The 13,554-nt window shown below is 32.9% G+C and overlaps 1 protein-coding gene across 1 annotated transcript in view; it reads right to left on the bottom strand.

The window, feature by feature from the left end:
- LOC142348268 (uncharacterized) overlaps nt 1-11,743 on the bottom strand; it is a 38,392-nt gene extending 26,649 nt beyond the window's left edge. The window contains exons 1-2 of the mRNA XM_075399564.1: nt 11,686-11,743; nt 10,362-10,745 (exon numbers count right to left, since the gene is read on the bottom strand). Of these exons, the coding sequence (XP_075255679.1) occupies nt 10,362-10,485 (124 nt within the window). The 5' untranslated portion in view covers nt 10,486-10,745; nt 11,686-11,743. The remainder of the gene's footprint in view (nt 1-10,361; nt 10,746-11,685) is intronic.
- Between the last annotated feature and the right edge of the window lie 1,811 nt (nt 11,744-13,554).

Genomic DNA, 13,554 nt, shown 5'->3' with positions numbered 1-13,554 from the left:
TCCCCTTTTGTATCTAGATATATACTTAATAAAAATAATACGGAAAGTAAAGGTTTTCTTTGGTGTTTAATTGCTTATCTACACCCTGCTAAAGACATTCATAATAGAGTTAGTAATTATAGTAAACCTAAATTTATTAGTGAGATAAAACTACCTAGTTCATTAGAGAACTTCAATGAACAACGAAGTTTCCTAGGAGAGAAAATTGAAGCTCCTGATGACTATTATTACATAAAGAAAATACAAGACTTAAAAAGAGGTAAAAAATATTTAAAGTGTTCAATCTAAAAAATATTAAAGTATATCTACTGTATTAATCAATCATAAAGATCCAAAAGGATGTAATATATTATATTGGAACAACCAATATTTTCTTTGTATAGATGTATCATTCTTATTAATAAAATCACATAACCATAAGGTGTTATCCATGTCTAAAATGTTTTGTGTCAATTCGAATTAAAGATGCATTAAATAATCATTAAGATTTATGTAATGCAATTTATCATATAGAAGGAAGGACATTTCTTCATGATGATTATCTAAAGTTCTATAATTTATATTATAAAAACAGAGTACCTTTCACTATTGCATATGATTTTGAATGTATAATGAAAAAATAGAAAACACATTTCTATCGCTTGTAGGTTATATATTAAAAATATTTATCCTGATTTATTCTAAGATAAGTATGAATGTTATGCTGGTGAAGACACAGTTGAATGGTCAGTAGATGAAATTGAATATTATAATAAATTATTTAAAGAAATATTTAATATAAATATTCCACAAAAAGAGGAGACTATTACTCCATTATATATTAGCTGTTATTACTGTAACAAGGAAATGAGTAATGATATTATTAGAGATCTTGATCATCTCAATGGTAAATGTAGAGGCTATGTCCACAAAAGTTGTAATCTATAAGCTAAAAATAATTTTGTAGCAATGTATGCATATAATTCATCTAATTATGACAATCACTTAATCATAACTAAACTAGCAAAGAAATTTAAAATGGCAGAATTAGCTAAAACTGACTAAAACAATTTTAGTATTGATATGGGTTGTAAAAGCATTAGATATGTTTAAGTTCTTCCATCCACGTAATTTAGATGCTATAAGTAAAACATTAAGTGATGATGAGTGTGTGAGACTGAATAAATTGAATTTGAAGAGACGTCAAGGTATATTCCCTTATGAGTGGTTAGATAGTTAATATAAAATTGATATTACAGAACTACCTCCTAAAAAAGCATTTCATTCTAAGCTAAAACAAAGTGGTATTACAGACGAAGAAACAGATTATCTGAAAACAGATATATTTTTATTATCAGTGAATGTATTTGAAAAGTTTACAGTTCAATGTTTAGATTATTTTGAAATGGATCCTTGTTATACATATTCCTCTTCTAGATTAACTTGGTTATGTGGATTTAAAATATACTGACTTGAATATTATAAAGAAGATACGGTTAGTATTTATGATAATAATCCTGAGTATAGAGGTAAAGAGAATTATATAAAGTATATAGACTTCGATTCATTGTATGCTTCTGCTATGGTTCAAGCTTTACCAACTGTTGAATATAATGTTAGTATTAAAATTAAATATTATATGTCTGTTATTATTACTGGATATATCTATACTATTGATGTTAGGTATAATGATGAGCTAAAACAAAAAACAAAGAAGTACACACTTTTTCCTAAAATACAAAAGCTAATGTTGAACAGTTTTCAGATTATCAAAATGAAAACGAAAGGAAAGGATAGAAACCAAATGAAAAGTTCATGTTAACGTTAACGGATAAGATAGACTATGTTAATGATGGAGAGATATTATATAGGTATTTAGATCATGGATTAAAGTTGAAGGATATTACAATTAAACAAACGTTGGAATATCAAAAGAGTGAGAGGTTAAAACCATTTATTGAGATTATTATTCAGAAGAAAAAAGAAACTAAAGCTAGAGGAGATAAAATTGGTGATCTATTCCTTAAACTAAGGAAAAATGCAATTTATGGAAAAACAATAGAGAATGTATATAATAGACAAGATTTAGAGTTAGTTAATGATGTGAGTAGATAAATTATATTAGTAGAAAATTTTAACTTCAAATATGCCATAGAGTTTGATGATGACTTTGTTGCTGTGCATAAAACAACATTAATTGTTATATTAGATAAGTTTAATTATATTGGATTTGTTATATTAGAAAAAGTTAAACTATTTATGCATAAAGCTATATATGATTACTATGAGAAATCCTCAGATTGTACTAATCCTTATACTGATACTGATAGTATATTTTTAAAGTTTAATGTTCCTTTAGTTAGCACTATTGGAAAAGAAATAGATGAGATAAGTGGTATATTACATAACTCATAGTTGGGTAAATTGTAAGACGAAATAACTAATGATACTATTATAGAAACATGTTTTCTTAAAGCGAACGCATATTGTTTTACTACAGGTAAAAGAGGAGAAGAGAAAAAGCAACTAAGCCTACTATTATATTTCAAATTACTATAGAGGATTATACTAAAGCCGTATATGAGGGTAAAAGTAAATATGTAACTAATTATAATATTGATAGTAATATACAGCCTTTAGAAACTATAGAACAATACAAGATAGCCATAGATCCATTCGATGTTAAAGGTGTTAGAGGTAGTGATGGTGGATTTAGATTTTATTATTAAATGATTAGTAGAATTATAAATATATTTTTGTTATGAGAACATATAAAAAATTTTATTATTTTTTTTTCAATTATAAAAGAGTTAAAAGCTTGTATTTTTTGCTCAAATAATCACAGATTATTTGCAGATTTTAGCAATTTGGTTTTACGTGCTTTTTACACGGTCTCTTTAGTTACACGTCCACTGGAGTCAGTGGGGATAGAACCCAAACTATCCGTCTGATAACGGTTAATTACAAGCTTAACTCTGCACTAGTGGATTGCACTAAGTGAGACAAGAAAAGATGATTTCAAAATTTTTAAGAATGGGAAATATAGTGGATATACAAAGGGAAATAGAGTAATGTGTATATGGATGCCGAAGTGTCTCTATGACACGGAGGCAGCCATATACACATTATAATTATCTTATCTTCTCCTAGCTTTTAGTTTTAAATGAAAAATTTTGGCAAACCTTAAAACTCAGCATAATTGAAAATAAATTACACTGCTTTGTAGCGACTTTACGGCTCTAAAACAGACCAATTGAAGCAATCATCTCTAACTAGATTAACTGAAATTAACCCTTCTGAAAAACTTAAACGGTTTGCAATTCGCTAAATTAACTATAAAACAGCAAAATGGGTATTACGGACCGAGCAAAAATTTATATTTAAAATAGTCAGCCTAGTGATCGAAGTTCAACCAAATTCCTCAAAAGCAGGACCTGATGTCTCGAAATTTGACCTAGAGAGAACTTTGAAAAAAATGCAGCCGTACTTGAACAATAAAGCATCTTCTTCAAAATCTTACGAAGCTTGTCGTTTATTTAAAAAAAACACAGTTATTGAGTTAATTAGCAAACTTTGATGAACAAGGAACAAAATCTAAGAACTTTTGAATTAATTTGCTAAAATTTCAAGGTTGTTATTACTTTGGTTTAAATTGCAAATATCTATGAAATTGCAAATTATTTTCAATGAACTAAGGTTAAGTTAAGAAATGTAAATTTAACTTACGAGCAGCCGGCTTGTACGAGCATAAACAAGTTATACGATTGTATAACTTGTTTATGCTCAATTGGCTAAATGTTGAATTTTGAAAAACGAAAAGGTGCGAGCGAAAAATTAAACCAGATATACAAAACTTGGTTTACTCCTATCTAAAAGCTAGTCAAAATGGTACTAGTATCCGACCTAAAAAAGTTATGAACGTAATTTTAAATGAGATCCTGATCGTTAGTCATTACAAGGAAACTGAAAGGAGACCAAATTTTTACCCCATGAAACTCCTAGTAATAACGAATTTTTTTAAAATAATGGAAACTTGTCATAACACAGTCTCCTGTCAGCAAAGTAGATTGAAAATGAACCGGAGAAATAACGAACAAGTAAGAAAATCGATAAAAAAATCAAGATGATGGCGATGTCAAGTGTTATTTGTTTACCTATTAAGGATAAGAAAAACAGTCAGAAAAGTGCAGAATTAGATCGAATACGCTAGCAACCTGGTATTGACTACATCAGCAACCAATAACAGTGAGTATTGATCTCACAAGAAAGAACAAATTGCGAACACCCTGGAAATCCAGACAACACTGAAATTTGTAGTGTTTAGAGCTCTAAAAATCAGCTTTACTCTATTATATCGTTTACAGTTTCTACAATTACAACTAGAAAATGATTTTGGAATTTCAAAAACGTGAATAGTAAATCAAAAATAGTCAAAATTCAAACAAGCGCAAATTTGAAAAATTGTTTGACTTATTTTACACTAATGGTTTTAAACACAATAACGGCTGCCCTCCCACACATAACAGGAAACCCAGTTCATTTTAGCGGGTCCAAGTATACCAATTTTTTTTGCTTGCGTGAATGTATATCCGCTATGATTTTAAAAATGTAATACAAATTCAGTTTATCGCTATTTTTTCAGCTAAGTTTTCTCATTATAACACTTGACTAGATTTCCTTTAGATCACAGAGCACAGGATCTCTTTCCGTATACCAGCTGATTCCGATACGTAAACAAGAAAGCTTTACGAAAACTTTCAAACCGAATCCGTAAGTCAACTTTAGAAACCCTGCGTACAAACCATTAAAACTGGGCTACAACATTATGGTTCTCGAAACAGATATGGAACTACTGAAACGAACAGCTTGTTGATTTTCTTGTCATAAGTGGAAGAGTGGCCGTTACATTTGGTCTGCCGACCGATTCAGAGGAATACAAACTGCTGAGCAAAATTTTGAAGAGAGTCCAAGAAAGTTCTAAGACAATAACCAGATTCTGGGGAAGCCAAAACTGAAGCACCAAAACTAGTTTTTGCCTCAAGTCCGGATTATCAGCAAATAATCAAGGTGCTGCCTAAATTACGGAACTCGATCATACACACGCAGCAACAGGATAAACAGATTGAGACATGTTCGGAGCAGCTTTAAAAAATTTCAAAAATGGTTAGCTACAATTCAAAACACTGATTGGTCCTGCAAACACAAAACAATATGTCAAGAGAGATACAAGGAATTGAAAATTGTCTAAAACAGCTCCTCGAAGAACGGATTAATCTTGAATTCATTCTTCCGTTATAAAACAGAACAAAAAAAAAGCTTCCTTAACGAATTGAACGCCGTCTGATTGCCATATATCCGAAGAAACTTATACGCAATCAGCATGTTCATTAACAATTTCAGGCCAGATAAGAGCACCACCTGCAATTTTTTTCACAAACGATACAACAAAATAATTGTTCGTCAGTGAACAATGGTATTGACAACGAAGAAGACGGTTCAAGAACTTCATGATAGAAGTCAAAGCATGCTGAGAAACCCGCTCCATTTGAGACGCAACTTTCGTTCAGGCTTCGTTTACAAAAAAAGGAGTTTGAGATGAGTTGAAAAGAGTTTCAGCCAGAGATGAAACTTTTTGAAGAGAAATTTGCTCTTAACCTAGACTAACAAAAAAATTTCGCAAAAAAACGAATCAGACTCTCAGATAACGATGTTGCTCCGATTATACACAATTGATCCTTATTCAATTAGTAGGAAAAAAGAAGCAAGTAGAAATGTATCTTCAAAACTTGACGGATCAGAAAAACTTGAAAAAACATACAATTATGACTGAGACAGTTCTAAAAATCAAACAGAAAACAGAACAACCAATTTGAATGCGGTGTGATAAAGTATCTTACCGTAGATTGACCTAATTTCACTCACTCAGAGAAATGGAATTTTTTTCAGAATGTTGTTCAGTGACGATTGCGAAGTCAGCTATATCGAGTGTTGGCTATTCGTGGTAATTCTACGCTCAATCCTGGTGAATGCTAGAAAAATTAGCCGCTACAAAAAATTTTGCCTTCCACATCTGACTGTACAACTTTAACTTGAGACCTTGCAAATAGAACAGCCAATTGAATTTCGCGATTCATATAATCTTGTGATTAACTCAAAAATTTTTATCGAAACTACAAGTTCAATAAAACTTTTAAGTACTACCATTATGACGGTGAAATGCAATCAAGCGCATCCGTTCACCTCGAGATAGAAAAGTTGTGTCCAAATCCCAAAGAAAAAAGGGGGTGCAAAGCCAATCTAGAGCAAATCTGATTTTTCTCAAAGACTGGTCATAATGTATGACATATATACAAAAAAATTTTGGCGTCTAAATTGTAGGGGAAAAACAGATATTCAAATGGAAAAAGACTTTCAAAGACAACGAACTAAAATTCAAGATCGAACGTTAAAGAAATCAAGCAAATGCAAAACAATCACTGATTACTAGCTGATGGCACTCATCAAATTTTAAACTGCCCCTTATTCAAGAAAAAGAATATCAACTATCAGTATGCAGACGTAAGAAAACAAAGCTCCAGATAGACATGTCTGGGAAATGAATTCAGAATTACAGACTGCAAACTCAACGCAGTTGATCTAACCGAATGCATCAAAAAACCATTCCAAATGTTACAACCAAAAAAATTATTAGATTAATAAGGCAATAAAGGTAAAAACAGCCATAATGAATCCAAGCAACGAAATAAAAAATCATTTTTTTTTCAGATAGTACTCTTTTCATTTCAGAGTACTCGTAAGAGTTAATACTTATAATTCTCTCAATAGTGGTTAATGACATCATTTAGTGGTAAAAGTGTTCAGAAGTTGAATGCTCATTGCAATGATGATACATCTGAAGACATCATTATCTGAAGACATCATTATCAAAACGAAGAGACTAATTTCAAAGCTGTTCTCGTTGAGGTCATATTACACCTGTCAAATACCTTGAGAAACACCAATTCTGAAGCAAGCAAACTGAAATAATGTTTAAATCACTTGATTATCTTACTAAACAGATTTTTCATTCTGTTTGAAGTTGGAATCGTTTTGGGTAAAAGTGCCTCAGAAATACAAAGAATCTAGGACAAGAAACGGGAACACAAAAAGAAAAGTTGTAAAGGTTTTTGGATGGGTTGTCAGTGGACTTGCTACTGGGAAGATGAAACCAATTGTTTTTCAATTAGATTGGACACAATAAATTAGAATGTGAGAAAAATTTCAAACCTGGTGGGAAATCTGCGCTTTCAAAGGGTAAATTTTCAGAGCGTAACAAATTCTAAAGTTTTCGAAGTTGAAAGAAAGACACTTTGACGTTTGAATGCTTTGAACTGAACCGGATACGTATCTATCAAACTGCTAAAGTTCAACCTAACGTCAGATTTACTCAATGAAGCAAAAATTCCAAAGCAACACAAAATTTTAAGTTTGCTTCAACAGTCAAAACATAAAAAAATGAGAGGGGATTTGTGAAATTACTGAACAAAAGAGAATTCAGAGAAATCAGGACAACATATGAAGAAGATAAGGACAAAACTGTACAACCTTGTGACAACGAAGTAGACTTCAGTGAAGAAGCAGATTTCCCAGACAATTTTTTATTGTAGTTGAAGCCGGCAACAAAAGAAGATAATTCAATACAAAAAAATTAGATCTTCATTTTTTCTGATACACCTGAAGACACAATCCTGGTTTGTTTGTGCTGATACACCTGAAGACACAATGTACGTAGTAGCATATGTGCATTGACAACTGAGGAAATATTGAACCTACGTAGCTAGTGCCACAAAATATGAAGAATGGCACATATGTGACACTAGCCAATGCTTTGCCAAGAAGTACAAAAAGCTCTCAAGCTATTGGGATAAGCAAAACATTTTGAAAGAGGGAGATTAAGTCACAGTTTCTTGTTACTCAACTCCAGGAATGCGATGGATACGCAACTCCCATGGTAAACAATAAGTGTTTGTGGAATGCCGATTGGCTGAGGCACTGGGTACAAATAATCTTTTACAAAGAAAGAAGATGAGCGTTAAAAAAAATTATTGGCGAACTCAAGAATAGTGAGTTGCCTACTACGCTGGCCTTTTTGAAGCCACCTAAAGGCAAAAGATCTGAGCTAATGAAACTTGTCTTTGCCCCAGATAAAATTTTTTGTCTCCATCAATTCTCCTTGCGCAAGCTGAATAACTGGTTGTTCAATTGGGACAATTTGGTAAAATCAATAGTCCAATATATACAAGGATGCACATCCGGAGAAAACTCAACAAGAAGGTACCAGCAACAAGGATATTTGTTATGGAAGAAAAAGAGAATGCGGAGACAGGAATTTTTAAGCTTTTGCAGCACGAACAGCCTACAAAAAAAATGATATTTCTCATTCTTTAAAAAAAATTGCAGTTAGAACAAAAATTTTGTGGTTCTCACAATTCATTGAGAGGATTGGAATTGTTCGAACCAAAAACAACAAAGGAAGAAGTCAGTAGACTAACTCCAAATTAACCAATTATGTTACCTTGGAATCATCAAGTTGTCATTTTAGGCTTGTGTAACGAGTACAAGAACATAAGGGTGCTAAACTTGTTAGAGACTACTTTCTTCAATAATGTGGAAATACGTAGTCAAAAAATTGCCTGCGTTCAATTTAGAAGAAATTGTATCATGTGCTAAGGTGGTTAATCACAAACAATGGCTCCAGTGCCGGTGTAGCAACAAAAAGGTTCCCTCAACAGCTTCTTTAAAACTTAGAGTAGACTACTTTGGCCCCTTTACAGCAAGAACTGAACATAAAATTAGAAGCAATGATGTTCACATGCCTAATAAAAATATATGCAGCATTTCTGAACTGGTTAATTACGGAAGATGTTTTTTGTTGTTTCAACAACAAAAGTGTTTTGTTGAGAAGACATTTAATGCAAGAATATTTACAACAGTAATTTCTGACAAAGTTGCTTTGACGCTTTTGACCAAAATCATTTCTCTCTTGGCGACAAAAACTTTTCTGTAGATTACTTACCATGAGCAGTAGAGTTTGTCGATCATCGGAAGTTTTTACAAAAATTCAGAAATTAAATGCCGCAATTGAACTATTAGCAAATATGGAAAAGAGAATAAATAAAAATGTGACCGAACTTTTTGTCGCAGCAGGTCTATCAACGCAACTATCTATATAACCAAACATGGAGTTGACAAGAGTCCTGACGTGAAGCTCGCTTCACTGCCAAACGACGATGTCTTGATGAAAGTAAACAGCCTGGAAATTTTGGAGCTGAGACTGCACAATTCATTTTATCCCACTTGTATTGTCATAGCAACTATTCACTCTTAGTAGTAGTCAAAGTCTTAGTAACTTATAGTCATAGGCAACTGAAACAGAGAAAAACGGGGACTTAGATAACAACACAGCAGGCACTTAACAACAATTGCAACAGACAAGGGCTTCATTCCTGTAACTAAGCGAAATGTTTAAAAAAGCTGACTTGAGAATTAGTAAATAGTAATAGCGTCTTCTCTTCTTAGCATTCTTGAGCAGTAAGCTTTTTTTTAAAAAAAACTTGTGTATTGTTTTGAAAATTAATCTCGAGCTATAAACTATATATAAACGGTGCCCTTCTTCTACAAATTACTTTGGCGGCAATTCAGCAGCTACTACCACAACTTCTGTTATTTCGACTCGTGAGTATAAAGCAAAACCCAAAGTAAATTTAAGTTTACTCTTTTTTGTATAAACCGGTCTGAGGTATATATTTTTGACTTCGGTTTAATTGGATTGAGTTTGTATACAAAAAGACCTCGTATTGTGTTTGATATAAGCAAATCAAATCCAAATTGAAATAGGAAAATTTGCTCAGTTTAAAAACTTCAACTTGATTTTTTAAGGAAACGATGAAAACATAGCGGTTTTACAGTTACAAGGTTACAAGTGAACTGCAAAAGGATAATATCCGGAACGATTATAAGAAAATTGGGGGTGTAAATTTTTCCTGGTCATTTGCAAGAGAGCATCTTAAGCTTTTTCGCAGTTTTTATTAACGGAAAGCATCAAGTGTTTTCTGCTATGTATATGAAGTAAAAACCAAAATAGTGAAGTTATGTTGAACAGTATTTCAGTTTTTTCAACTCACACCATATTGGAAAATTTTTCTATTTTTCCCCTAAAATTTAGTTGTCAAATTTGAAACACAATAGTTGGCATTTTCTGTAGGATGCCGTACAAACCCAGCTGTGACCTCTTTCTCTTGACTTTGTTATTAAGTCTCATCTTTTTGTTAGTGTCCGAGTTTATGAGAAAGATTTTATGGCTTTAACGGTCTTCAATAATTTAGGATTAATAATTAGCTAACCTTGATTGCCCACTATATTTTCTATGCGTAGTGTTGTAATCCACTCGGTGTGGTCATTCGTCAACCCTACAGCTCTGAACAAAGCTTCCATAAATACGGGATCAACGGGTTGTTGTGGCTCCATATGTAAAGTCACTGACAATAATTGTTGCCGCTTTAGTTTTTTATTTCAAGTTTACAAACGATAAATTTCTGACTGAATACGTCTGAAGGGAAAAGATAATAACTATAAAAAACTATGAGAGTAAGCAGCATAAAGCTGTTTTTGTTCAAGCTAAATGTAACAAACTGCGAGATGTCGACACAAATGAAAACAGGAAAACTCAGAAATGGAATTGTAGAGAGGTACGTTTAGTCACCATTTCAGTTCCATATAGTGGAACGCTTGTGTAGCGTAAAAAGTGTCAAACAATAACGTTCAGACAATTTAGTAATAGCATACTGTTTTGTTTTCTTTTACGTTTTTCGTTATATTTACGCTTCTTTTTCCACAAACAACAACACGCGTAATTTCCTTTACAGATAGCTTCCATTTAACACCCTCAGAGAGAAATTAAATATTTCTGAGAAATAGAAAATACCATTCAATCGTTACTCATGCTTTATGAAAGCGAACCAGTTTAAAAGCCTATGGTGATGAAAGCGCTGATTTGAAATGTTTTTGAATAATTTCAACGCATTTCTTACAAAGAAATCAGTACTTTTTTCAGGATATATCTAACAAAATTTGAGTACACAAAAAATTTCCGAATTAAACGCATTCAGGCATTCCTTACATAATTTTAGGGCAATTCTAACAAAATTTGGCAAATTTTTCAACAAAACTAATCATAAACCGACGGTTATCTTGTAAAATGTACGATTCATGCAAGATCTTGCAAAAATCTTGTGAAATAACGTATAATCATGCAAGATATCTTACAAGATCTTGCAAATTAATCGTCCAATCATGCAAGAAGGTGAGAGATAACCGTCTTATCGCAAGATTAATACAAGATCTGCGTCTCTCTTGTAAGAGCTTTGCAAGATAATTGAATATTTTGTAAGACTCTTGCAAAATTACCGTCTTGCAAGATATGCCGGAAACAAGTCTTAGCTGCAGCACGGGCCTCTTTAGCTTCTTTGGAGATTAGAGTATAGGATTCGACCTTCTCTAGCCTCCAAAGAAAAAAGAGACCCTATAGTTGCCAAGGCTAACACATATAAGTAGGAACATCATCGAAATGCGCAAACGGGGCAGACAGGGTGATGGGGTTTTGGCGCTACAAGAAAAAGCTTAAAAAAACCATATTAATAAGATCATCAGAAAAACAAGCACACGCACATGAGAGGGCACAGAAAAAGGTTGAATTGAAACGTAAAATAAAAGGAACGAAGGAAAGGAAGGAGGGGGTAACACACGCTGAAGACACAAATAAATGAAAAGCTCATCGCCATAGGCGGAAAAGGATGGGAAGAAAATAGCAAGGGAAAAAACGGCAAAAAGGGGGCAAGTAAAGCCAAGCAATCGACGATGAGTGAGCAGAAAAGCGTCGACAAGACAAGCAGCCCACAACAAACGAGCGAGAACACAATCCAAAACTACAACTGCACTGCTTTCCAAAATAGATGAATTTAAGTACACGCGTTATGCACAAAAAATATAGTAAATGAACAAAATTTAGTTTTTATTTATTACCACTTCCTCGATATCAGTCATTGCTAAAAAAGTTTGTACTGACAAGCTTTCAAAGTGATCGTTGACTGATGATTGAGAAGAAATCATTCGTACAATAAGGAATGATAGAATCCTTGTTGAAGAATGATAGAATCATTGTCGAATACAAATTTTTCGGATTGCTTTCAATATGTACAAAAGTCCACAGAATACGCTCATCCTTGAAGCTGGCAGATTGCTTTCTCTAATGTGTTTCAGAACCAATTTTGACAGTATTACGAAAAAAAAAAATTAAAGTGGTCTTTTCATTTAGAGAAATCTTTCTCTCATCGACAGAACCCTCACATTACACTTTTTGTCGTTTTGAGGATACTGGTGTTTTTTGTCATTTTGCCACTCAGCAAATTAGGTTGGAGTGTAGTCAATTGGAGTCTGATTTCACACAACACAATCCATAATTAACATTGCACAGTTTTCCCATGCACAGTTTTCAAGGCAGAGTTTGCCTAGGGAAACGCCTTAGATGAGTCCAAGACTTCAAAATTAACGAATTTCACCATTACACTCAGTGTTGGGGAAAAACAGATGAAATTAATAAATTAAGTTTCTGTCTACCTTCACTTCCTTGATATCAGTCGAAACTAAAAGTTTGTACTGACAAGCTTTTAAAGTGTTCTTTGACTGACGATTGTGAAAAAAAAACATTTGTACTTTAGGTAATGATAGAATCCTTGTTGAAGACGGCTAAAAAATTTTCGGAATGCATTTAAGTTATACAAAATTGATCAGTATACGTTCGTCATTGAATCTGGTAAAATGCTTTCTCTTATGTATTAGAGAACCTAATTTGTTAGGATTAGTGAGTAAAAACTAAAGGGGTCTTTCCATTTAGAGCAAACTTTCTCTAATCAACTCAAAACCTCACATTACATATTTGTTGTTTTGATGATACTGATGTTTTTTGTCCGTTATTTTAAAGTCCAGATGCACAAATTTTTTAAGTTTGGGCTCATGAGTAGCATAGTGAATGTTTACCCCGCAGAAAATCATATCATTTATACTGTTATCTTGTAAGATCTTGCGAGAAGACGGTTTTCCTGTAAGAATCTTTCAAGAGTCTTGCAAGATCATCGTTCTCCTGCAAAAACTTGCATGATAACCACCATTTGAAAAATGCTTGAAAGATCTTACAAGATAACGGTCGGAGTTCGGATAGGGAAATGCCTTAGATGGATCCAACACTTCAAAATTAACAACACTCAGCGGATTTTTTTTACACATTTTCCAAGCATTCCAAGCGATTTTTTGAACTAATTTCAGCGCCTTGGAGTGAGTTTTGTTCAATTATGTACATCTTATTTTTGTCCCAACTTCATTTAAGGCCGGAAGCAGCTCAGCTAGCTTGTCTTTTTTATCCGTCCTACGTATTCATCAACGAAATGCATAAGTTGTGTCATCAGAAAGCTCTTACAGAGCAGAATGCTACAACAAAAGAGCTTATTCAAAGTTCCTATTTTGTTAAAATTGTACGTGATT

Source organism: Convolutriloba macropyga, chromosome 10, assembly GCF_964194025.1.
Source record: "Convolutriloba macropyga chromosome 10, txConMacr16.3, whole genome shotgun sequence".
Classification (NCBI taxonomy): Eukaryota; Metazoa; Xenacoelomorpha; order Acoela; family Convolutidae; genus Convolutriloba; species Convolutriloba macropyga.
This window is presented reverse-complemented; position numbering and strand designations above follow the sequence as displayed.